General features: G+C 47.1%; 2 protein-coding genes across 3 annotated transcripts; one reads left to right on the forward strand and one right to left on the reverse strand.

Moving 5' to 3' along the window:
* Positions 1–937: 937 nt before the first annotated feature.
* ints1 (integrator complex subunit 1) lies at positions 938–16,597 on the reverse strand. 2 transcript variants are annotated; one of them, XM_085933029.1, is made up of 48 exons: positions 13,611–16,597; positions 13,193–13,313; positions 12,795–13,085; positions 12,493–12,689; positions 12,234–12,371; positions 11,915–12,074; positions 11,734–11,839; positions 11,480–11,666; positions 11,262–11,407; positions 11,039–11,180; positions 10,788–10,964; positions 10,599–10,707; positions 10,322–10,442; positions 10,173–10,250; positions 9,950–10,107; positions 9,785–9,881; positions 9,616–9,707; positions 9,476–9,536; positions 9,201–9,398; positions 9,004–9,133; positions 8,764–8,940; positions 8,533–8,682; positions 8,270–8,449; positions 8,090–8,194; positions 7,820–7,987; positions 7,638–7,749; positions 7,242–7,400; positions 7,008–7,154; positions 6,825–6,923; positions 6,621–6,745; positions 6,283–6,537; positions 6,042–6,201; positions 5,827–5,958; positions 5,568–5,733; positions 5,348–5,474; positions 5,160–5,275; positions 5,002–5,089; positions 4,689–4,927; positions 3,689–3,818; positions 3,479–3,612; positions 3,220–3,412; positions 3,025–3,149; positions 2,801–2,910; positions 2,608–2,721; positions 2,443–2,513; positions 2,260–2,351; positions 2,071–2,180; positions 938–1,975 (listed from the first exon to the last, which is right to left on the reverse strand). In XM_085933029.1, exons 2-48 carry the CDS (start codon positions 13,245–13,247, stop codon positions 1,863–1,865), a joined length of 6,540 nt encoding a protein of 2,179 aa, XP_085789155.1. In that variant the 5' UTR covers positions 13,248–13,313; positions 13,611–16,597; the 3' UTR covers positions 938–1,862. The 2 variants fall into 2 exon arrangements, with proteins under 2 accessions (XP_085789155.1, XP_085789154.1); XM_085933028.1 differs by having other exon boundaries at positions 13,193–16,597.
* mafk (MAF bZIP transcription factor K) lies at positions 15,658–21,993 on the forward strand. The gene is made up of 3 exons (XM_085933031.1): positions 15,658–15,867; positions 21,193–21,271; positions 21,333–21,993. Exons 2-3 carry the CDS (start codon positions 21,227–21,229, stop codon positions 21,771–21,773), a joined length of 486 nt encoding a protein of 161 aa, XP_085789157.1. The 5' UTR covers positions 15,658–15,867; positions 21,193–21,226; the 3' UTR covers positions 21,774–21,993.
* Positions 21,994–23,557: the final 1,564 nt, after the last annotated feature.

Here is a 23,557-nt window from a genome sequence, read left to right on the forward strand (position 1 = left end):
AAAGTGGATGTCACGCCTGAGGAGGCCTCAATGTCTCACGCCTCCCTCTTCTCGGGTAATCGTATCCAGCAGAGAGCCGGAGCCGACTGTTTTAGTCGAAACCCGGAGGCCCGCCGCCCCGCTTTTCATGTCATCAAGGAAAAGTGGACAAATCACACTTGAGACATCAAAGTGGCAGTGACAAAGGAAGGCAAGACATTTTTTTTTTCTCCCCAGGTAAGCACAAGTCAAGCGTGGCTGAGGAGATGATCTAAGGCCGCCGTGTTAGCGAGAAGAAGACGGAGAGTAGACAGATGTGCGACAAGGCAGGTCAGGGCACATCGGGGGAAGGAGGAGGGGAGGGGGGGGGGCACCGAGGAGCGTCTACATTCCTGCCAAGTCGATCACTGAGATCAATAAGAGCGGGGCGCGGTCAGCTAAAGGCACGCAACGCAGCCTGGCAGCATCGCCATGACGACAGTTAACTCCTCAGCCTTGCTCTTCTGCCGGCTGTCACTCATCGCCGTTCCGCCCGGCTGCTGCCCGGCCGATCGGATGTTGGCGCCGGACCAAAGAGCCCGGGCTGTCGGGACTTGTGCAGAAAGGTGATAGATCACCGTCAACACAGCTCTCGGCGAGTTATAGGACACCATACAGGTGCAATTAAGGTGTCGGGGAGAGACGGATGTCAACTGTATTTGCACACATGCATTAAAAAAAAAAAAAAAGTTTTGAGACTGCTCCTTATAGTCAGGAAAATATGGTACCACTTTGTTTTAGTTGAGAGACACTGAATGAGAGAAAAAAAACACACGTTGAGTTAAAGTATGACCTCGGGATAGAAAATAAAATGATGGCAAATGACCCCAAAAGTGTGTTCCCGTATTACAGTGGAACATAAAGAGGTCGAGGAGCGCTAAAAGCTGCTCTCAACTATCCGCTCCGAGTTTGGTTCTGGACTTTTGATTTGTGAGCGACAGCTTCCACTGACCGACGAGTACGGGCACGCCTCGGCCTCAGCGAGGATCCTCAAGTTGCACGTAAGGCAACACCGGCGTGATCAAAGTAGCTTGAAATGATTGAACAATTACCGCCACGCTTAATTTGGCTCCAAAAGGGTAAGTCCACTTTCCTCCTTGTGCCCGCATGCTCGAGCTGTTTGACTTGGCTCTCGTGACTGGCTTCAAGTCGCCGGTGGAGCGGCTCAACAAAACATACTTTTCATGGCAAAATGGGTTTCCAGCGCGGTATGCTCATCGCCGCCTTTAATCTGCCCGCCGCGCGGCGGTGAGGAGCTAGCCTCCGCGCAGCGTGACAGCCGCTTGCCGCTTTTGTCTGCGACCGATTGAAAGGCGCCCGCTTAGCATCTTTTTTTTTTTTTTTCTTCTTCCAAATCATACGTGAAAGTTAATAATTGGCTTTGGTGCCGTGTTTTATTTACAATTTCAGCTCATCATTCTGGACGAAATGAACGGCTGAAGAAATTTGTTCCACTACTCACTCAAATAAAAATGAAGGCAGATTTATCTTTCTTTTTTTTTTTTAATTCACCAGAGGTGCACAGGAAATGCTTTTTTAGGTGACAGGAAAACATTGTAGCGTGGAGACAAAGACTTGAATCCAGAATACAGAAGCTTTGTGGTCTCTCATTTAAAAGTCAAGCAATGTTAGCGTAACAAATTGAGACTTTGAAATTACAAGAGTTGATTTGAATCGACAAGTCTCAATAGTTGCTATAGTAACTTCACGATGTTCCAATTTCCACACCTGTATAACCTAATATGTAAGTGAAAGCTCGAAATAAAAAAAAATTGTGTCTGAACTACAAATTGTCCATTAAAATGCTGATATATTATTTTCCATGAGACAGCAATGATATGAAATTAAATGGCTTCCATATGAAGAACCTTCATGGACTCTGAAATCATGGAACTGGTGTCGATTTGTCCATAGACACCCACTAAGAACGCTTTGTGGAGCAAGATGTCTGCGTGTTCTGGAGAGGAAGAGAAAGAAAAGGAAATAACACTCACATGGACGCTGAGAAGTCTGGAGTGGAGGCGCCGGCCGGGGAGGACGCGTCGTTCTTACCTTGGCAGAGCAGCACGTATTCCGGAAGATTCCTCAACGCTGTCTGCACTACGTCAAAGTCGCCGCTGCCCATGCAGTACATGAACGTGGGCAGGAAGTCGGTTGCCAGGCTGCGGGACAGAAATCCGCGATGGGCCAACCGTCAATATTATTTGCACATTTGGATGAAAATCTCTTTCAGGACTTTACCGGGGATTGTTCTGGATGCAGCGAAGCGCCAGACTGAAAGCGATATTGCGACATATCTCCTCCGATGACGTCATGAGTCGCTGTAGGTCATTCTGTGAAAAAGACCATTAGGGGAGAAAATGGCGGATTGCTATTCATTAGTCTTCTTTTTTTTTTCTTTCCTCCATGTGCTTGATGACTCACAACAAAGTATTGGATGATCTCCGGGCTTCGCCTCGACTTCTCATCCACCTCCGTCAACACTTCCAACACGTCTGAAGAGGAACAAAAAAAGTGCCGCGTGAGTCAGCGTCCATCAGCCGCACGCTTGCGCTCTCTCTGGGCTAAAGTTGCCGAGTCAGCCTCAACCTTCCATGGCCTCTCCTCTGGAAATCTTGCGCAGATACGTGGTCATGTCGGCGCCGCTCAGTGGAACCGAGGCCGAGATGTTGACCAGAGGGAGGGAACCGGCCGCCGTCTCATCTGGAAAAGATGAATAATGAAAATTGTCATCTGCCGGGTCATGGATTACAATATAAATATGTTGAAAGAATCCTGTTACCATCGCCGTCTTCTGCGGAGACCTCCGTGGAGGAGCTTTTTACGGGAAGAGTGAGTCCGGCTAAGAGAGACTTCAGTTGGACCAAATCTGGGTTTTCAACACTCATGCTCCTGGAAGAAAAGGAAAATTTGATTTTTGTTTTTGGACCGGGCTCAGAAAGAGTTGTAAAATACTGCCATTTTTTTTCTGAAGATGTTTGAACTAATTATGCTTTTAAGACTTACTGCAATATATCAGAGTGCTTCTGCAAGTATGGGATGGCGGCCGCTGCATCATGGGTAATGTACTTTTGTGTGAACTGGAGGAACTTGTTGATGAAGACCAGTGGTGATCGACTCCTCTGAAAGTTCTGCAGGGTAAAAGGAAGAACCGTTGAAGAACTGACAAAGGCTTCCCCACTTGAGCAGTGTGCTACCAACCTTAAGGACCTTCATGAAGGACAGAAGGCAGTCTTGAAGCGCCCTCTGGTGGTCAGTGTGGAAGACGAGGGGCTGCAGGAGCTCCAGGATGGCTAGCACGTTGCTGAAGAACATCATGTGGTTCTGCTGGCGGAACTCACGAAAGTTGAGGTGGATGCGGCCGTGAAGGAGGCCTGCGATCATGGGCAGGTGCCTGCGTGGGAAGAAAGGAGACTTGTCAATATGCAGAAGCTCAAAAAGGTTGGTGGGCGTTACTCACCTGAGCAAGAGGACAGGATGTGACACAGCCAGTTTCCTACACGCGAGGTTGGCATCAGAGACGCGTCCCTCGGCCGACTTGGTTTCCGCTACATCGGCGAGCAACGTGACCAGGCGGTGGACCAGCGTGTCGAGCTGACAAAAGAAGAATGATGATTTCATGATATTTTAAATGCACAAATCGTGTATTTCACTCACTAAGCTACGTTACCTTGCAGCTGCTGCCGTCTGCCGTCCCCCCGCTCCAAAGCGTGCCCTCGGGCAAGGCCACGTGCCGGATGACCTCGGGAAAGTGGAGGTAGATTTGCAGGAGCAAGTTCTGGCAACGCTTACTCATAGCACTGAGAGGGAGAAATACAAAATCGGTGACTCTCATACAAAATGATCAGCTTCCTTAACACGTGAAAAGCAACAACATGTCTGCTCCAGCTTCATGGCAATCCTCTTAAGGCCAAGGCGCTCACAGGGCGAGAACTCAACTCGACTAACGAGACAGTTTATTGCGGCCAGAGCGACCTTGGGCAGCAAACAAACGCTGTGGAATTGGAATCAACAGCAGCTTATCGAATAAAGCAACATAAGCACAAGGCCGAATTGTTTTCCTTTTTTTCCTTTTTCTTTCTTTGTTTATCTGGCTGTGTTTTTACAAGGCGCACTTTCAAAAAACAACAACTGTAATTCGCCAGCTAATTTTATTTGACCTTGGCCAAAGTTTCCTCATTAAAGTGTTTTTAATAAGTAGGAGACACATTGGTGAAAAGGAGGGTTGGGCTCCACAAAGAGTTGCACCCTGATCTCTGACAGCGGCTCACAACACAGGCTAGTTTAGCGCTCCAGCCTTAATCCTCTCGGCTTCATTATAACAGCACTGAGCTTTTAAAGAGATCACGGCGCCGACGACTTCTGCCGGTTTTAATTTCACACCAATAGACCTAATTATCGCCCCCCACGCACCCCCCCCGTCCCAGGCGTTGCGGTTTGACAGAGGAGAGCCTGCAAAGTTCATCGGCAACGGGGAAGGAACATCGGGCGAGATTTGGACCGAGTTAATCAGCGGCAAGATGAAAAACAAGCTCTGGCTGGGCTAATTGGAGAGAACAATAGCTATCTACTAACAAGGCAATTTTCAATTCTTCTAGTTTCGGATAGTAAAACTCGCTTTGCCCGAATGAATTTTTTGAAGGGAGGCGACGACGAGAGATGGTACCAACCTGTCCTCCCACTTCTTGGTGCAGCTGATGAGGTACTCTGCCACCTTTTTGATGTTGTCCGGGTGTCCGTTGCAGTAGGAGTGAAGGAGCGGCAGCCGGGCCTGGATGAGAGAGCAGGACGCCTCCTCCTCGGCGTTGCTTTCGCTCCGACAGTTGAGCTCCGACTCGGCCAGAATCAGATCCACCAGGCTGATGAGCTCCTCGGAACTGAGCCGCATTACAAACTTCTCGGTTTTTTTCTAAGTAGACAAACAAGAAATGGGATGATTTTTTGCGGAGGCTCCAATGTGACGCTTGCAGTTTTGGAACCGACTTGAGGGATCTTTTGGTCGCGTCCTTGCCAGATACGTGGGATGTGGCTGCACGCCCACAGGAAGTCCAGAGCCGACGTCGGGTCCGGTCTGAAAGACATTTTGCAACAAGTTCAACGTATGACGGACGCCGAACAAGATGTCACGCCTTGAACTGTACTTGTAGTCTTTCCGCTTGCTGAGCAGAGCGCTGATACACTGCAGCAGCGTGGACCAGTTGGACTGATGCGTGAGAAGGGCCAGAAGGTACGGCCTGTAGGCCGGAGTGCCTCGCGCCTAAGGGACACAAAAATAAATAAAAATGCATCAGGGGGGTCAAAACGTGGCAAGGGGACGGACGGCTTTCACCTTGTTGAGTGCAAACAAGAGTTTCTGCTGAAGGTCAGGACACACGGATGTGACCTCGGGGTCCAGATACTCCATCCAATCCACCAGTAGACCTGAGCTCAGGCCGGACTTTGTCACCTCGGAGCCGCTGGCAAAGAGATGGATCGGTAATGTGAGTGTGGATTCCAATAAAATATCCATCCATCATATATCACATAGAATAATGAATTGCGGAATTTACTTTGTGTCCGGTTCCTTCTTCACGACTTGCTCCTCGCTTTCCTGCAATAGCAGAGAAATAACCATGGTAACGGGGCCGGCTGTCCCGTTCTGGGTGCTGACCGTCATCAACAGAGACAACAGCTCCTCCAAATATGGAGACTTAGCCTCCATCAGCCCTTGTAAAACTGAAAAATGTCAAGAACAAAAAAAAGTTCAGGAGTAGCAAAAAAAAAAAAAGAAAAATATTGAAAAAAAACTATTGTTGAACTATAATAAACCTTTCCCAATCAGCTCCGCCTCTGCGTTACATCTCTCTCCGGCCTTCAGCATCGCTATGATGGCTCTCACCGGCACCTCTGCGTCACTATGATACATCAGCGCCTCGGCCAGGTGGATAAAACTCGAGCGTACTGACAAGAGGGGCGGGAGGAAAAAAACAATTAGAACTAATTAAACATTCAATCAGAGGGCACATAGAAACAGAGGCGCTCACCATCGTTGTGCCGGTGTGTGTGAGAGTTTTGACCGATAAAAGACTTGAGCAGAGTCTTCAGCGGGCCCGCCTCCACTGAGGGATTTTCAAGCCAGATGAGCATCTCCACGTTGACTTTGAGGAATAATGAAGAGAAGGAAAGATCTTGCGGAACGAGGCGCTGAGGGTAGAAAAAAAATGGCAACACGCTTGTGTAGGATTTGGTGATAAAAATAAAGTGGATTTAGCGCGTCCTGACTACCTGGTAGAGGTGAAGCTGGCGCATGAGAGGGCAGGCCAGGGAGTGGTTGTGGTGCATGGCGAGAACGATAGGCCCGGCGTGGGTCGAGGTGAGCAGGGCGCCGATACCCTGAAGGAGACGTAGAGCCAGCCCGGCCTGCTGAACCTGACCCTGCTTGGCCCGCATCAGCTCTTTGGCCAGAGCCTGCTGCAAGGCCAGCGAGAGCTGGCCGGGGGGCGGGCCGCTCCAGCGTGCCTCTGCCTTTAACGGGAAGATCTGCGCAAGAAAGAAACAAGTCGTGAGGAAATGGAATTGCGTAACTCACGATACCATAATGGATTTCCCTCGTGTTTCCTAACCCGCAGCATCAAGCCTGGCAGGTCATCATCGAGCCCGACTGTCGGAAGCTGCGCAGCCGCCCTCATCTTAACGGAGCCGTGGGGAGTTTCCACTGTGACTTTGGCTTTACTTGTTTCGGCAGCATCTGCGGAAAAGTCATGATCGAGATTTACATTATTTTAATTTACTTTTAACTTTGATGAGAGAGTATGAAGTCACTTGACCTCTCTGGGGTGGAAGAAAGGAGCTGAGCAATCTGTGGAAGGCGTGGCCCCCGGTGGCACCTCGTTCATGCTGCACCTCCACCAGGTGGGCCATGTAGTCTGTCGCCCGAGGAAATAATCAACCAAAGTGTCATCGGACAAGGATAACTTCAAGTAGAAGCTCGACCCACGGCAGACTCCTACCCTTATCCATAATGTTTTGCTCCAATGCTCGTGGTTCCACAGTGACGGCCTGGTCCAAGTACTGCAGCAGTTTACTCATACTTGAGACGGGAATTCCAAATGACTGCACGAACAGCAGTAGTTGCTCAGGCTCCAGATCTTGCAAAGCTGAAGGTCAAATTGTACATGGTGACATCATCTGTGTTAACTATACACAGTGATGAGAAGAGCTTCACATAGCGGTCAAAACTTTACCTGCGTCCACCAATCGAGGCACTTCGGATCGAATCATTCTCAGTTTCAACCAATCAGGCAGCAGCAAGGCCTCCTCTGAAGTGTCCACCAAGAAGGCAGTTGGCAAGGGTTTCTTGTCAGGGAACCAAATGTCCAAAAGACTGTAGAAGTCACTCTCTCCTGCAGTATCGACACAAGAAAAGCAGAAAAAGATAGAAAAGTTATTTTACCAAATGTCCAAAAGACTGTAGAAGTCACTCTTTCCTGCAGTATCGACACAAGAAAAGCAGAAAAAGTTATTTTTCCATTTTTTCCAAGTGATAATAATAATAATAATAATACGTTTTATTTATAAGGCGCCTTTCAAGGCACTGTATGAAGCTACTGTCGTACGAGGTCATTGTATTCATGAACTACCTTTAGGCGGGCCCAGAGTAAGAAGGATGACCATCGCGTGAACCACAAGAATGTGCATGGTGGCCGTCTCTCCTGTAGTCCAGCGCAAAAACACCTGATCTTGAGACTCCGACTAAAAAAAAATAAATAAAATTTAATAATCAGTCAAGAACCTGATGCGAGGGGTTGGAAGGGGCTCGTACCCAGCTGTACAGATCCTCGCCATCTTTGGTCTTCCTCATCCTCCTGATGTAGGCGGAGAAGATTGAGAGGAACGCGCCGAGGACCGCCTCTGACTCTGGTCGGCAGGAGTGCTTGGAAAAGAGGTTGTTCATGATGGTGGAGCGTTCCACGATCAGCCGGGCCACATCCTGCGGTAGAACGGGAAGTTTGCATGAACGAGCGCTACGTGGACAAAACTATGATGACTAAGACAAGAAAAAAAGATTGCGTTTATCGTGATGGACTCTTACCAAAGCCAGGTCATTGTGAGAAGCTTGCTCCTCCACTGGTGCATACTGGGAGAGGTAGATAAGATAAGCGCTGATGGTCTGAGGATCAGTCTCCATGTGTATGGCCTTAGTCGGAAGGGAGACACGAGAAGGGCTTTAAAATACAGCCGTGTTCAATATTTACTTGCCAATGCCGCAGACCTGCTGCAGGGCGGTGGACGTCATGCCACGGACGCTGTCGAACATGGGGAGCTTGGGGAGGTCCTGCAGCAACCACTGGTACCCCGGCAGGAGCTCGGCGTCGGCCGAGTCCTCCTCCATGGGCTGGTCCCTTTCTTCGCCGTCCTTCAGGCCTCCTTCGGTCAGCACCAGTGACAAGCCCTGCAAAGTGTAAGGTGTAAAGTGAGCGGTGAAATTGGGTTTCCGGCACGATGAGTCCGGGAGATTGATGACTGCGGAAATACCTTCATTGCCAGGACTCTCGAAGCCACCTGAGAGGAGCTGAGACGACGTAGGAAGTAATCCAGAACTTCGCACGTGGTCTGCTCGTCGGCTTTGGGACCCAACAAAAGATCCTGAAGCCGTCCGAGGAGCTGCCTTTGTTTTTGCTGCCTCTGTTGGGGAGCAAATTACAATCAATGTTGAGTGTAAAGATCCAAAACAAGAGCAAAAAAAAAATGTCATCAGTGAAGTACTTGTCTTCTTTTGGCTTTCTGTTCTTTGCTGCCTCCTTCGTCGTCGTCGAGATGCAGGTTGTCGTCTGCGGCGTCGTGCAGGAGGAATTCACACAGGCACTGCACGGGGAGCACATCTAAGGACCCCTCGCTGGACTGGACCAGATCGGCCAACCACGGCATGGACTGGGAGGAAGCCTGTGCGAGGACGTCATATTCGAATGCAGTTGTGTCGCTTTCATTATATCGCCATCTCTCTACCTGTCGTTGTATGATGTTGAGCAGGAAGTCCGGGTTGCGGCTGCGGCAGAGAAGATGGCCGAGGCGTAGGGACTGGTTGAGGGTCTTCACTTGGTCCTGCACCTGAGGCGGAGGTCGACGAGGCGGACCCCTGAGCACAAACAAAATGGGGCGTGTTGACACTGGGAGCTTACCACTGAGTCTTTGTGTGATCTTACTGTGGGTCCAAACTGGTGAGCTGGGAGAGCAGCAGGCTGTTGTTCTCTGTGATGGTCTGCTTTGTGGACGCGGCGGCCAAGTGGCTCTCGAAGGCCAGGATCTCCTGCTTCTCCCGCTGCGAGATCTGCAGCTCACGACCGATCATTTCAGTCTTGGTCTCGTCGTCCGCCACCGTGCAAGGCGGGTACGTGTAGTTGCTGTGGAGGCGGGAATGTTTACGGCACAGGATTTCAAATCAGAAATAATCGAAAAATCTTTAAAGAGGGGTGCCTACTTGGTCATAACCATCTCCATGAGCATTTTTAGGGTAGGGTAACCATCCCAAGCAGTCAAACCTTCAGAGGAAACGATTCAAGATGAATTCAAATAAAGGCCAGGTGTCGCAATAATTTTGCAAATTTTACGGCACAGTACCTATTTTCTGTGGATTGAACGCAGCGACCACAAGCAGTAGAAGCCATGCTTTCCAATAAAGGGTTGAGATTGCCAAATTTGGTGGCTGGTACCTTCAAAACATTTGGCATTGTTTGTTATTCTCCACTGCAAGCGCTGGCGACACGTGAACGCTTTCAAAGTCAAGTACCCTGCAGGAAGCTGGATGTTCTCCGGGTGATGGTATGTGCATAGATTGAGCACGGCGTCAATGAGCTGGATCCGCTCCACCACCAAAACCTCCAGATCTGTTTGGCAAGAGGAAAAAAAAAAAAATAGCACACGATACGTTTCCTTTTCATTTATAATGGCTCACCGTCGGACTGAGCGCCGGCAGCCCTCTTGACCAGGTGGTCGGCGAGCTCCATGGCGTCGGCCGGGCCGAGCGGCAGATCTCGAGACAGCCCGATAACCAGGATGCGCATCAGCGTGTCCTCCAGCAGGGGCACCTCGGAACAGAGGCGCAGGAAAAAGCTGAAAGCAAGAAGGACAACTCAGTGTTGCGCAATCCGATCGACAGGCGAGCATTTGCGACTCACTTCCTGTCGCTCTCTGGCGGCCAGTTGTCCCACTTGTAGTAGGTCTCGGGTTGCTCAGTGAAAAGCACTTTGTGAAGGCTGCGGTGTGCAGAACACATATGTGAAATACGACAGTTCTACAAACGGGACTCTGAGAGATCGATACGCACCAGTGCACGTAATCTTTGGCGCCCACTTTGCTGATGGTGGGAACCACCGTGTGAAGCCACCACACGGCGTCCCGCTGGATGGAGGCGATCTGATTTTGGAAGGACCTCAGGACCTCCAGGTCTGAAGCAAAGCATATATGCAGTTAGCAAGAAGCCCAAAAAAACCACACCAAAAAACACTGGCAGCATGGCACAAGGGCTCCCTCCAGTGGTATGAAAAAGAATCAGTGGGACATGTATTTTTTTTGTCGTCTCCTTTCCAAGGCAAAGAACTCACTCTTCTTCTCTCCTTTGTCCCACGCAATGCCGGCTTCTTTGACCTGAGCTGTGATGCCCAACATCATGGAGACAGTAAGCAAATCTGTCACCTGGATGACAAAGCGCTCCTAAAGGCGAGGATAGAACAAAGTCAAACTGGAGTAGAAGAGCAAAAGCGCTTGACAGGGAGGAGAGCCGAAAGTCTTACTTTGAACTCCATGTCCACGTAGGTGGCCTCCTTCCTCTCCTGCATCAAACCGAAGCAAAACGACTGGAAATTGATTTCATGTTTGGTCTGCTTGATGATTTCCCTCAGCAGGGCTCGTGAGGCGCGCAGGTAGTCGTCCTTATTGGTGAGCAGGTCTTGGAAGACCATCGCCAAGAACTACAAAGACAAAACTTCTTAATTCCAGCCACCTTCCAGACGACGTCACTGATGGGAATTTGAAATGAACTCACCTTTGGCGCTTGCTCTGGGCTGTGTTGCAGCAACGTGTGAAGAACCTGCATGTTATTGGGGTTCCTGGCATTGGAGAGTTCGTTGAAGATGACCAGCTTGACCATGGTGGCCAGGTTGTCTCTGTGTGCGTTGAGCAACTCCCTGCCCAAGCAAAAATTGTCAGAAAGCCCAGAAATGTCAAGGAACCAAGAACAACTGTTTGAAACATGTGAGTGTGCGGACCTGACGCAAAGCATATAGTGGTTGAGGAGCACTTTGGGCTTGAGGCGGATTTTGATAAGGTTGGAGATCACCTCCATGTCGTCCGCTCCGTGCGTGTTGCAGTTCATACACAGCGACATGAGGAGGTCTTGCGCCGGCCGAGTCAACTGTACCGACGCAAAATTGGCACAATAAGATTTCACTAAATGTTACTAAATTACAAATGCATATTTGCTCACCTTGGGGTTCTGCAGCCACATTTCAAGTCTCTGCACTGCCATGAGCCGAGCTTCGTTGTACCCGCACGTAGCGGTCAGCAGGCGCAGCAGATTGCGTGACACGTTGTCCATGGGCTGCCGGCGGTTCAGCTGATCGCGCAAGACATCAAGCACGTAGTCCTCGACGCTCTCCGCTAGTTCCTCATACCTGCGGCGAGCCCGACAGTGGCTCAATTCAAATTGAATCCTACTTTAGCGTGGATGTGTTTTACTACCTTGGCATAAGCTGGCCTTCATCCTCAGGGCTGAGTTTCTCCTCGGCTATCAGCAATTCCGCCCGGCTGTCGTCCTCATCGGGAGTTGAGGGATGAGGGCTGCTACCTAAAATAAAAATGGAGGTTTAAGTTTGTTTCCCAGTATGAAAATAAATATCAAGTCAGATTGTTTGGTCAGTACTGGCACTGAGATCTCCAGCTGCTCTTCCCGTGTCGGTCTGCAGCAGCATGCTCTTGGGGGGCATCTTGGTGCAAAAAGCTGTTTGAATGTTGTCCACAAAGTTCTTGCAGTGACAGCTGTCCACCCAGATTCTCTCTCCCAAGGAGTCTTCGAGGTACACCTGAAAAACAACATTTCATATTGAAACCTGCAAGTATGAGGAAATCAACTTTTAAAAGTGGTTAGGCACAGCATGTTGTTGTTGTTTTTTTCGTGCATGGAGCAGATCACCAACTGGACATTTATGCTTTAGGTAACATTTTCAGGGTCAAATTCTCACCTTAACAAAAATCTCTGGCCAGTTCTCATCTTCTTCGTAGGCGGCCATCAGTAGATTGCAGGCCAGAACGGACACCAGGGAGTTTCCCTTTGCTTTAAAATTAATGGACGCGTCTCGACGCAAGAGGCTGCACAGGGCCTAAAGGCAAACGTGAAACCAAAGAAAGAATAAAAAAATAAAAAAATAAACGACATTTTAAGTCTTGGAGCATTTGAGTTTAGATGATGTCAACGCATGAAAAAACAAAAACAAAACATACCTCAATGATTCCTTCCGTAGCAAACACGTTGGGTTTGATCTTGGCCAGGAACATGAGGCTGAGATATAACGTGATGTCCGGCTTGGCTCGATTCATCTTGAGCTGCTTGACCGCACCGCACAGCAGCCCCTCGATGCGCTCGTCGTTGCCCTCCGACTCGGCTAATTCGATGTCATCCAACAGCAATGCCGGTGACACTGTACACAAATACAAGAAACTCTGAATGTTTGGAATTTGGAAAGTGGACCTGCAAAGTGAATCCAGGCTTTTACAACTTTTGTAAGCATTTAAGTGTAAGTTACCTTCTATAGGAATAACGGATGGTTCTTTAATGGAAGGTGATATCGCCCTCTTGTCTGCAGCCGCAACATCCGCCAGGCGTCCCAGGGCACTGATTGGGGGTGTGGTGGAAAGCTTGGGCCGCTTGGCGAGGCTGGATAGGCCCGATGACGACGGGAGGGTGGAGGAGGTCTCTCTCTTGCGGTCAGTAGGTAGAACGGCAGCGGCCGGCTTCAAGAGGACAGCGGGGGCTTTGGACTCGCCACCTTGGCTCTTAGAACCCAAAGCGATGAAGTCGCCGGGTGGGGGATGGCCTAGGAAGAGAACACGTTTTTATTAACGATCCTGTTTACATTTAGCAAAAGGGAAATTGTAGCAAGAGCTTATTTTCCTATTATCTGAAAAGCTGAACGTAACTGACCTGATGTTTTTGCAGCACTGGGGCGCCGCAGGGCTGCTGGCTTTTGACGATTCATCTCGACCAAGTGTCACTGCAGGTGACGTCACGTCATATGTTCGGATGCTTTACTTGTAACAAAAGTCTTTTAAAGAATATATAAGTTAGATTCCATGAATGTCAGCCACTGGCCGCGAGTGATTTGGCAAGCTAGCGGGGTTCAGAAGATCGCAATAGCGCCTTCTTCTTGGATCAGACTTTAATAACATGAGCAAGTCTATTCACTGCTATTTGTGCTACAGCCTCGGCTAACAACAACTAACACGGCTAACTCACAGCTTTACGTGGACCGGTGGCAACTTTTGAGAACACAGAGTTGTGTCGGAAGTGAAAATTAAATCCAAAGCAACTTAAAACGTTGCACCAAAAGTGCTTTTAATACCTCAATGTGTTTTGAAGTTGTCGCTAAATGACAAAATGCTAGTGATGGGAGAGCCCCGTTTACGATGGCGTCTTCCTCGTTAAACCAAACATGTAGGGTAAAGGATACAGCAATAACATACTACCACCTAGCGACAGTAATGTTAACTGCGCAATCCAGCACATCAGCTCTACTTTTATTAAGCTTTTAGGTCGCAGTACTGGAAAAAATATTCTGAATTTGTTCAAATAGACTACAATGGTCCAGTTTTCTTATTTGGAGAGGAAACTACAGGGTTCTTTGGTCAATGACGATTTTAAGTCAGAACGTATTTTAGCAGTAACCTACGCTAACAAAGTAGTAAAGCCATAAAATAAATATTAGTATAAATGATAGATGTAAACCGATCTATTTAAAAAACTACACATCTTCTCCGTTCGTAACATCGAACCGCCGCGTGTCGCATACCGAGGAGCGCGCCTATCGCACTATGATTCCTAGATTCTTTAATTCCACTATTCGAACACTAGATGGCAGCGTTTCCATGCTACTTGAATAAAGGTGCCATGAGGTCAATGTTTGTGATTTCTTGTAACTATTTATTTATTAAATTATAAATTGCCAAGTAATGGACAATAGAGTTAGTTAATAATCTCCATAAATCACTTGTCAGAGTAATATAATTGGTCTAATGGGGCCCCGCCCATCGTGAGAAGCTGAGCATTTCGCAATTCTCACTCTTTTCTTGAAATGTCATTTCAGCACTGTAAATACTTGAAATAGTCTTGCCTCAGCGTCTGCCAATGATTTAAAGTATAAAAGCAAAAATCTGGAGAAAAAAAAAAAAAGTTTCCAGCTGGTTACGTAAAGTGTTTTCATCTTTTGGGGTGAAGTCAGTGGAATGTTCAGTGGTGGTGTCATATGGGAAATGTACTTATGATAGCATGTGTATGGCTTAGCAACAAATCCAGAACAATGCCCAAACATCTGCATGGAGAAAATGTGAGCTAACTGTCACGAATGCTTAGCATCAAGCCTGATTTGATTTGAAGTTGGAGTTATTGGAGGTAGGGAATGATCTCTTGTACATCAGGAGGCCTCGGGGTGCCAGATCACATTTCCAACCAAGTCGAAGAGAATGAGTCAGACAAAAAAAAAAAAAAAAAGCATGTAGATTAGTGACTCAATGTTACTTCCTGTAATCCAAAACTGCTCAGACCGCACAGCTCGCCACCCTTGCGGATGCCTCAAACACGCTCCAGTCCCTCCCTATGCTTTGCTGAACATGGGCAAATCAATAAAAACTTATAATTAAAAAAAAAAACCTCATTATTATTCTACAGTGAATTTTCTCGGATGAAGTTTCATATTTAGTAGGTAATATTGTAATGCTGAGTGGACATATCATTAGGTACACCTACTCAACATACTTAAAGATCTTACAGAGCTTTGCGTGGGTCCCCAAGGGGTTCTAGAACCGCCCCTGGAGATCGTGTGCCCCCCACGCCCAGTCCATGTTTCACCTGCACTATTAGGAGCATAAACACGCTTTACACCTGATCCAGTGTGGACTCTCGTGTAACAAAAAAAAAAAAAAAAAATCAACAGTGTTGTGCGTGTGACCTTAAAAGTAAATGCCCTCATTCTTCATTTTAAACACATTGGGCGTTTTAATCGCAGGGCAAAAATAACCTGTGACTGCAGCAGCAGCCCCAATAAGAACAATCCTGTGACTGCCACTGCCCCGCATTCTTTCCTCAGGAATGGAATGCAGCTGCTCCAGGCAAGCTCGACTTCCCCCCCCACTTGTTGGTGCTCAAGATCACTTTTAAAGATCTTATTCAAGTCTGAAACTATACGCGCTCTCTTCCACCAGATTAGGCCTTTTTTTTTTTTCCTCCGCAAAAAAAACAGACTCTTCTATTTCTGGCTTCCCCCTCCCGGCACTGACGTCAGCACTAAGTTATTTTCATGAATGGAGGGGGCGGTCATGAGGACGCGGTGACGTCAGTGCTTGCGGAAGCGGGAGCGTGGAATGTTCGTAACATTGTTGTTGTTTTGGGGTGAATCGAGTTAGCAGGACGCTCCGCTCGCAGGCTGGCTGGCTTGCCGTCTGCCGCACTCAGCAACGCGGATTCGACGGCCTCGTTTCCCCGAGGGGGGATTAGGTTCCCACCTAACCGGACATAATTTTCAGTTTTTTTTTTTTCTTTTTAATATTTTCTTTTTTACTTTTCCGTGCATTCCAGTCCACGGGGATCCTCGCGCGTCCACAGAGGTGAGGGTTGTTGATTTATGTAATTAGAAGTGAGTTTGGATATTCCGCAAAAATGACGAAATAATAATATGAATAATTAAAAAAAATACTTTAAGTTGGCCCAAAAAAAAAAGCTTACTCGGGAGTTTACGGTTACGTTGAAATAAACAGAATTAACGACCTCGTGAAAGTTCACAACTAGCTCATGCGCATTCCATTAATAACATTAAAAGTAGTTTACTTCGGTCAAATTAGAGCCCCATTTAAGCAATCTATATTTTAAATGATGATTAATAATAATAACACAGGCTATTTTTTTTTTTACTAAAAGAATTTGTCAAATATTTTCACCACACTTTTTGTTGTCATTCCAAGTTGACCGTAAACAGTCCAAATTCAGACAGCTTTTGACATTGCCATAGTATAACACGTGGTATGCATTTTCAACATGTACATGTAGGACAAAGGGCACCAGACCACCAGGGCAGGCAAGGCTAATGGGGGGAGGACATATCTCCATCTACAAGACATCCCCTCCCTGGGGTCTAAATAATGTTGTTCATAAAATAGACAACAAGTGCATGACTTTACAGCTCAACATTTTTTCCAAATGACCTCAGATGAACGTGCGTTTGACTCACATCTTCTTGCACTTTAAATGTCACCAACTTGCACTTTCAATTTTGTTCCGGGTGGGTGCACAGAATATGGGAGTGGGCGCTCTTGTCTGTCATGAGGTGAACATGTGGTTGCATTGACCCCCCCCCCCCCCCCCCCCCACTATACTTTTCTCTATTAGGTCTCAGGCTGAGTCACTTTTTTTTTTTTTTCCACTGGCGCGCTTGTGGTGTGAGCGTGATGAAGCACATGAGAGTTAGGAGATCCAGACAAGGGCTCTGTCTTTAAATTGTCACCAGTCATTTGCTTCTCACCCCGCATGAAACGCGGCAGCAGAAAGCAGCCGAGCGCGCTCATGTGGCTGGCGGTGGAGTGTTGTGAAAGTGACATAGTTGCGGTGAGCAATGTGATGACTCACAGGGATGTTTGCTCTGATGTGTTTTTGCCTCGCTTGCTCTGGAGGGAGGGAGGCGGACCATTGGCCGTGCAAGCCTGCGATTTTACTCTCGGGTAAACATAATTTACGCAGCTAATAATACATTGTCTTACACCTGCGCGAGCGATAAATACTAGAGCTGAAAATAAAGAGAAAAAGATTTTTCTTTTAACACTCCGGGTTTTTAATTGATTCGACACAGGGCTGAGCGATTAATCGAATTCAGATCGACGTCGCATTTGAGTAGAATGAAACTCGCAAAAACTTTCTAGCATCCGTCTGCTATTTATAGAGCGATTGTTGACCTTGTTTTTAGTTACGAGCGTGCAAAACACGAATAGGAACTGGGTTTGGCGCCAAATTGTCAATCAAAAAGTCAGCATTATGATTTATGTTGTTGACGTGCTATCATTCAACTGTGCAGGTGTACCTATTGAAATGACCTCACATTTCAACCGTGACCTCAAACCACCCTGCCGGCACGCCTGCCTGCTTCATTGTGCTCCGAAGGCGTGGCACGGCCCAAGTTGATTTATTTGCTAGGATGTTATTGGGAATTCCTGACGATCATTTGGCAACTTCCCGATGGCAGCATAAAAACCAGAATACCTGAGCTTGTCGTTTTGAAGCCCGACATGCGCTTTATCACCTTCTGTTATCAACACGCGGCTTTTCCACGTCTGCTCATTTCCCCCGCGCAGCCTTCCTTCTGCATTCTTGAAATTGTCTTTGGAATACAACGAGTTCTCCTCCCTTTCCGCACCAAAGATCTACGGCGGTCATGCCAACTGTTGCTCGGGCTCCTTTTCCTTCCTTTCCAGTTTAACAACGGGATTTTCCAGGAAACGTCAGAACGGGAGGGTGCGATTCCTTGCAGGTTTGCGGTTTTTACCCGTAAACAGCGTGACTCACCGCTCGGCTATGCACCGCGTTTCCTTCGTATCGGAGCCCGCCGAATGTGCTGCGCTGGGGGAAAGAATGGAATCTGCACATGTACAGGGTCCGTTGGATGGATTTCAACAAACCGCCTGGGGAGCCAAAAAAAAAAAAAAAAGGTTATTTGCCAGAGTCTGCACTCTGAACTAGCAAAAAGGAAAACAAGGTGTCCAAAGCGGGCCAGTGTGTTGTTTATTTTCAGAGCGGGCAGGGCTCGGCAGTTACCTGCTGCAAACCTTGAACTTGACCAGATGCCTGGAAAAAAACAACAACACGTCATCAAGTGCTTTTCAAATAGCGTTGCCAGTAAAAAAAAAAAGAAAAAAGGATGAAAACATGTCAAGTATTCCGGACTGGAAATGTGACAGACGTAAAAGCCTAAGCACGAAAAAAAAAATCAAAACACTGAACCGATGAATCGAATAAGTCAAAAAAATTGTTACCAAACGTTGACGCAAAGTCATGATCCACTTTATTTATTTTTTTATGAGAACCAAGAGACAAATTGTCTCAAGAAGGCCCAAAATACTTTGGAAAACATTCATTTCAAAGTGGCGCGTGCGACGCATAGCGCTCTCCACATCAGTGCGAGCCCGCTTGTCGATTGCACGCAGCGACTCGCCTAGACGCCTTTCAACTCAAACTTTGCGGCGGCGGCTCACGCCGAGCTTTGTCGTGGACGCGCCGTTACGTCATTGTGTTGTTGTCGGATTCCAAAAAGGGGATTTCTCAACTATTGCAATTTGGGAAAGTTTAAAATGAAAATCAAAAAGAAAGAACACCACATAATATGCAAATGCAGGGAAAAAAAAGGAAGCTAAAATTAATTAATTCATTCATTAAAAGGCGACTTGACAGGTTCCACTGGACACTGAAACGAGTTTGCATGTAGCAGACCTCCCGGCATGTGCGCACAGGCTACGTTCGATTTGTTTGGGCACGTGAAATACACCAGACGCTACAGAATTCCAGACATTTTGTACACTTTGCAACTGTTGTTTTACAAGTGAGAAAAAAGTACCCCCCCCCCCCCCCTCCTCCATGTTCCCTTGTAGTAAGTAGAGTGCATGGCGGGACATATTCGGCCTACCCCGATGAACATTTGCATGAGAGGCTCCGGCACATGTGTGTTTACTCAGGAATGCGGTTTTTGTTCTCTAAGCGAGCCATCTGTGGCCTTTTTTTTTTTTTGGGGAGGTATTTTCCCAGACTGCCTTTTCAGAATAGCTTTGCACGAATTGTTTTCTTGATTGCGTCTGTTGGGGTAAAAAAAAAAAACATCTGTCGCCTGGGTTGTATCATGCGTGCTCTTGTGGAGGAAACGTTGGCATCTTGATGAGGAGAACCTTGGAAAAACATAAGCACATGCCTGAAGAATTTCAGGAAAACAAGCCGGAGGCCCCCTTGTACAAAGAAAAGGGGGCCTCCCTTACTGCCATCATGCGACACTTTTCCATAATCTCCACAAGGAATATTCTCAGGGACCCCCCCTACTGACCTATTTGCACATGAGGAATTCCATATTATATTTACTTTGGTGATGCAGCTGTTTGGAGGGGAGAGGAGAGGGGGGGGGGGGGGGCAGATGTTGCTAGAATCCCGAAACAGGACTTAGTGGTTAGCTTTAATCATGCGTTTCTACGCGCTGGGACACTTTGATGTTTGTCTACATCCTGTCAATTGGGATGTCATGATTCAATCTTCAAAATAGCCATTAAAAAAAAAAAGCGGTATCCCATAGAAATCCCAGAATTACATGTTCAAACTGAAGATCAAGGGTTACTAGTTTGATACACACTTTTGAAATCACAAATATTAAAATGCAGGGCTCTATTTTCGACACATATCTGCCAGGGTTTACATTTTCAAATGATCATTTCTACAGCATTCCTGGAAAATCACAATGTCCCTTAACTGGTAAGCTATTTTTAGAACAGGCTTATTCATGTGACCCCTGCTGTAGGGACAGTATAATGTAGTCACAAAAAAAAACTCCTGCAATTTTATCCCAGAGGATAAAGAATATATGCCTGGGAGTATTGCTATATCTTTCTCCATGTGTTGCTGCACCGTGTGTGTGCAAATATCTGCTGCTTCAAGGGTTGTAACACGACGATTATTGATGCTAACCAGAGCCCGTTTTGCATTGTGTTAACATTTAGCTAGCAGAAGGCAATAAATACACCTCATAATTCTCTTTAAAGTTTGATTTGAAAGTAAGTAAACAGTGTTGTAATTGTACAAAAAGTAGTTACATTGATTTATATACTTGGCGTCTTGTGAGAAAAGTCTTTTTTGGAGGTGGGACTTAGACTAAAAAGGTTTGAGGAGCAGTGGCGCCCCACCCAAGGCAATATTCAGAGAACACGCCGGGATATCATTTCTAGTTAAACTGTCGACTTGGCAGAAATCGGTTTGAGCCGCATCGTGCTAAATTTACCCCGCGGAGATAAATAAGGGCATGCGGAGGATCAGGAAAGCCCAGCGTAAGAGGATCTGAGCAGCGGGATGCTGATAGACGACATTGTCTGCCGGTAAAAATACACCAGTGACTACGAGGGAAACTATTCCGCCATGACACAGGGAATTTTCCACAAGCCGCCCCGGTAAAGGTCAGCATGACTGCACTGAAAATGTTCTGCTGACGTGACAGTAATTTACACCTTGTCATGTGGTAGTGGGCACTACGAGGGACCCCTCCTCACTCACTTGTTGTTGGGGGGGAAAAAAAAAAAAAAAAAAAAGAAATCTTGTTTGTAGTCTGCGTGAGCCCGGCTGCTGCGGTTATGAATGAGCCTTGTTTACCCGCTCGCTGACCATGTGACTCACACTCCCACGCCCATTTGCAGGGGCGTTGCCATGGCAGCCACTCAGCAAGATACACGGCACTTTAAGTCCTGAAATGGAGCCCTTTCTTGGAGGTTGTGGGGCGGGTGGGCAGGAGGTGTTAGGTTTTTTTTTTTTTTTTTTTAGGGCGGTGGACAAAGAGTCGAGCTTCTTATAAGGGGATGCTGGCTTGGTCTAGTGAACTACATTGTTCAGACAATCGACTCAAATGAGGTCCTACTGTCCCCTGGTGGTAGACATGACAAACGGCAAGATGCTCAAAGTTGCAGTGGCGGCATTAGTTTTCACTTAATGGCATTTTTGCACAATGGCGGTGGTTAGGGTTCACCAGCAGAGGGCAGCATTCGGAGCCCACCACATCCCATCTGCAGGTGTGCTATAATAGAAGCAGGAACTATTGATGGGCAAGGTCCTGGGAGGATTAGAGTGATATAGAAATACAAGCTGAAATCTGATTGGATCGTAAGAGTTTACCGGGCGACTAACGTTGTTCATTTCTACTGTCTCAGCACGTCTCCTGTGAGAGTGTGGCAAGTTGTCTGCATGCAGGGAATGACGACTCCTTTCAAGACGAGCAAAGCTTTAAAGGTAAGTTCCGTCATCTCGTGATTAGCAATCGGGTCCTCACGCAGTTTTTCCCGGTCCGCAGGTCAAGAAGGAGTCGGGCGAGAATGCCCCGGCCCTCAGCGACGACGAACTGGTGGCCATGTCCGTGCGGGAGCTGAACCAGCACCTGCGCGGGCTGACCAAGGAAGACGTGGTGCGGCTGAAGCAGCGGCGGCGAACGCTCAAGAACCGAGGCTACGCCGCCAGCTGCCGCATCAAGCGCGTCACCCAGAAGGAGGAGCTGGAGCGCCAGAAGACGGAGTTGCAGCATGAGGTGGACAAGCTGGCCCGTGAGAACGCCAGCATGCGGCTGGAGCTGGAGGCCCTCCGCGCCAAATACGAGGCGCTGCAGTGCTTCGCCAGGACTGTGACCCGCGGCGGACCGCTGTCGCCGGGTAAAGTGGCCACCACCAGCGTCATCACCATCGTCAAGTCGGCCAATCACAACAGCTCCGGGCCGACGCCCTTTTCGGCACCGTCCTAGTGTCCGCCCGACTGGGGTCTCTGCCTCCCGCCCGATCCTGACCGGGCCTCGTTGGAATCTCCCAAATCAGACTGAAGGATAATGGACGGGATAGCGAGCTCCACGTCCTCTTATGCTGCATTCGTGACTCTCCCTTCTTCTGTCCTTTATCTTCACACCCTAAAAAGTGTCCCTCAGATCTGACATCTCTGGGCTGGCTTTTTTTTTTTTTTTTTTTTAACCTCAATCCTTCAGTTTACACTTTGGAACTACATTCCCAATCTTTTTATGTGTGTGGGGGGGGGGTTACATAGGACAAGGTCTCCCAAAAGTCATCATGAGCTTCCTTGTTTTGATTTGATTTCTGGCTTCCCTTTGCAAAACTGCCACTTGGGGAGTTTGTCTGTCCGGGATTGCACTAATTTGAGAAGATGACGGCTTCAATTCACGATATACGGAAGCGTAATGTGACTTTTGGCACGGCCTTTATTTGCACTGTGCAAACCACGTACACCCCCCCCCCCTCGAAACCGTCCTAACAGCACCGGCAGGGTAAAATTCCTCTTCTTGACTGAGCAAAAAAACGACAAAAAAAAAAAAAAAAACGTCGGCCATGCCTTCGGGTTGCAGCACCAGTCCATATTGTTTTGAAAGTATGTCAAAGCTCACCTAAGCATTTCCAAGCACAACGTTGCCTCAACCAAGGGCTGAGAGATCCTTTTCAAAGATATTTGCGTGCCTAGTAGTCGGCTCTGTTTACTAAGTTGTCACATAGAAAATTATTGCATTTTGACTTCACGTAGCTAACAGCCCTTCTCGTCTGAATGCTGAGACGACTTGTCAGTTGTGAAAATGAAGAACTTTCTTCTTCAGTTTCTATTTTTCCAGTTCGTTTTTTTTCTTTTCTTTTGTGGTTCTCATTCAAGCAAAGTGCGCTTTTGTTTTGTTTTTTGTCCTTTCAGCACTTATTGGCTTTGAAGCTGAATAACAAGCACTTAAAAATCATCCCAATTGCTATGACGTCATCCCCTCTTTTTAATTTTTCTTTTTTAAATTGTCCTCTTTTTTGTTCAATTGGTCGTATAGTCTCTCAGCATTCAGGCACAATTTTTGAGGAGACTGCAATTTCTAGTTAGGTTATTTTTGCCTCTTAAATGCCACTCTCGAAGGTAATCCATATTGGATGAAGTTAAAATCATTTAATGACAGGTCTTTAAGAATGAAATATTTCCTGTAACATAAAAACTTTGGACTTCAGGCTGCGGTCACATGACTCCGTCCAGAAAGTAAAACGCGTCATTCCTACTGCGGGGTCAGCTGAGTGCTGCTGGTGGCTTCGTCACAGTCGCTATTTCATTTTCTGTCCTTTTTATTTTTTTATTTTTATTCAAACACACTTTTATAGGAAAACTCCTGACGCTCACCTCGCAAGCAGGTAGAAATGAAAGAAACCATTTGTTGCCATGGCAACCAAATGCCATAAATACCCATGCTCTTAAGGCCTCCTCAACCGGAGGATAAAAAACAGGATCTTCTCTTGGCTAAGAGAACATGACTATTGATCCCCCCCTTAAAAAAAAAGAAAAAGAGAAAGTAAACAGTCAAGGGGGCTTTGCTGCTGTACAACCTGCTGTGACCTTACAGCTGTGTCCTTACTCTCATTTTGTATTTCGTACATTTTATGTCATCTTCCTGACACGTAAGTTTTATATGCACAACTCCATTTTATATATATATATATATATATATATATATATATATATATATATATATATATATATATATATATATATATATTCTGTTGA

This window comes from Syngnathus leptorhynchus, chromosome 16, assembly GCF_054491065.1.
Source record: "Syngnathus leptorhynchus isolate UIUO chromosome 16, UIUO_Slep, whole genome shotgun sequence".
Classification (NCBI taxonomy): domain Eukaryota; kingdom Metazoa; phylum Chordata; class Actinopteri; order Syngnathiformes; family Syngnathidae; genus Syngnathus; species Syngnathus leptorhynchus.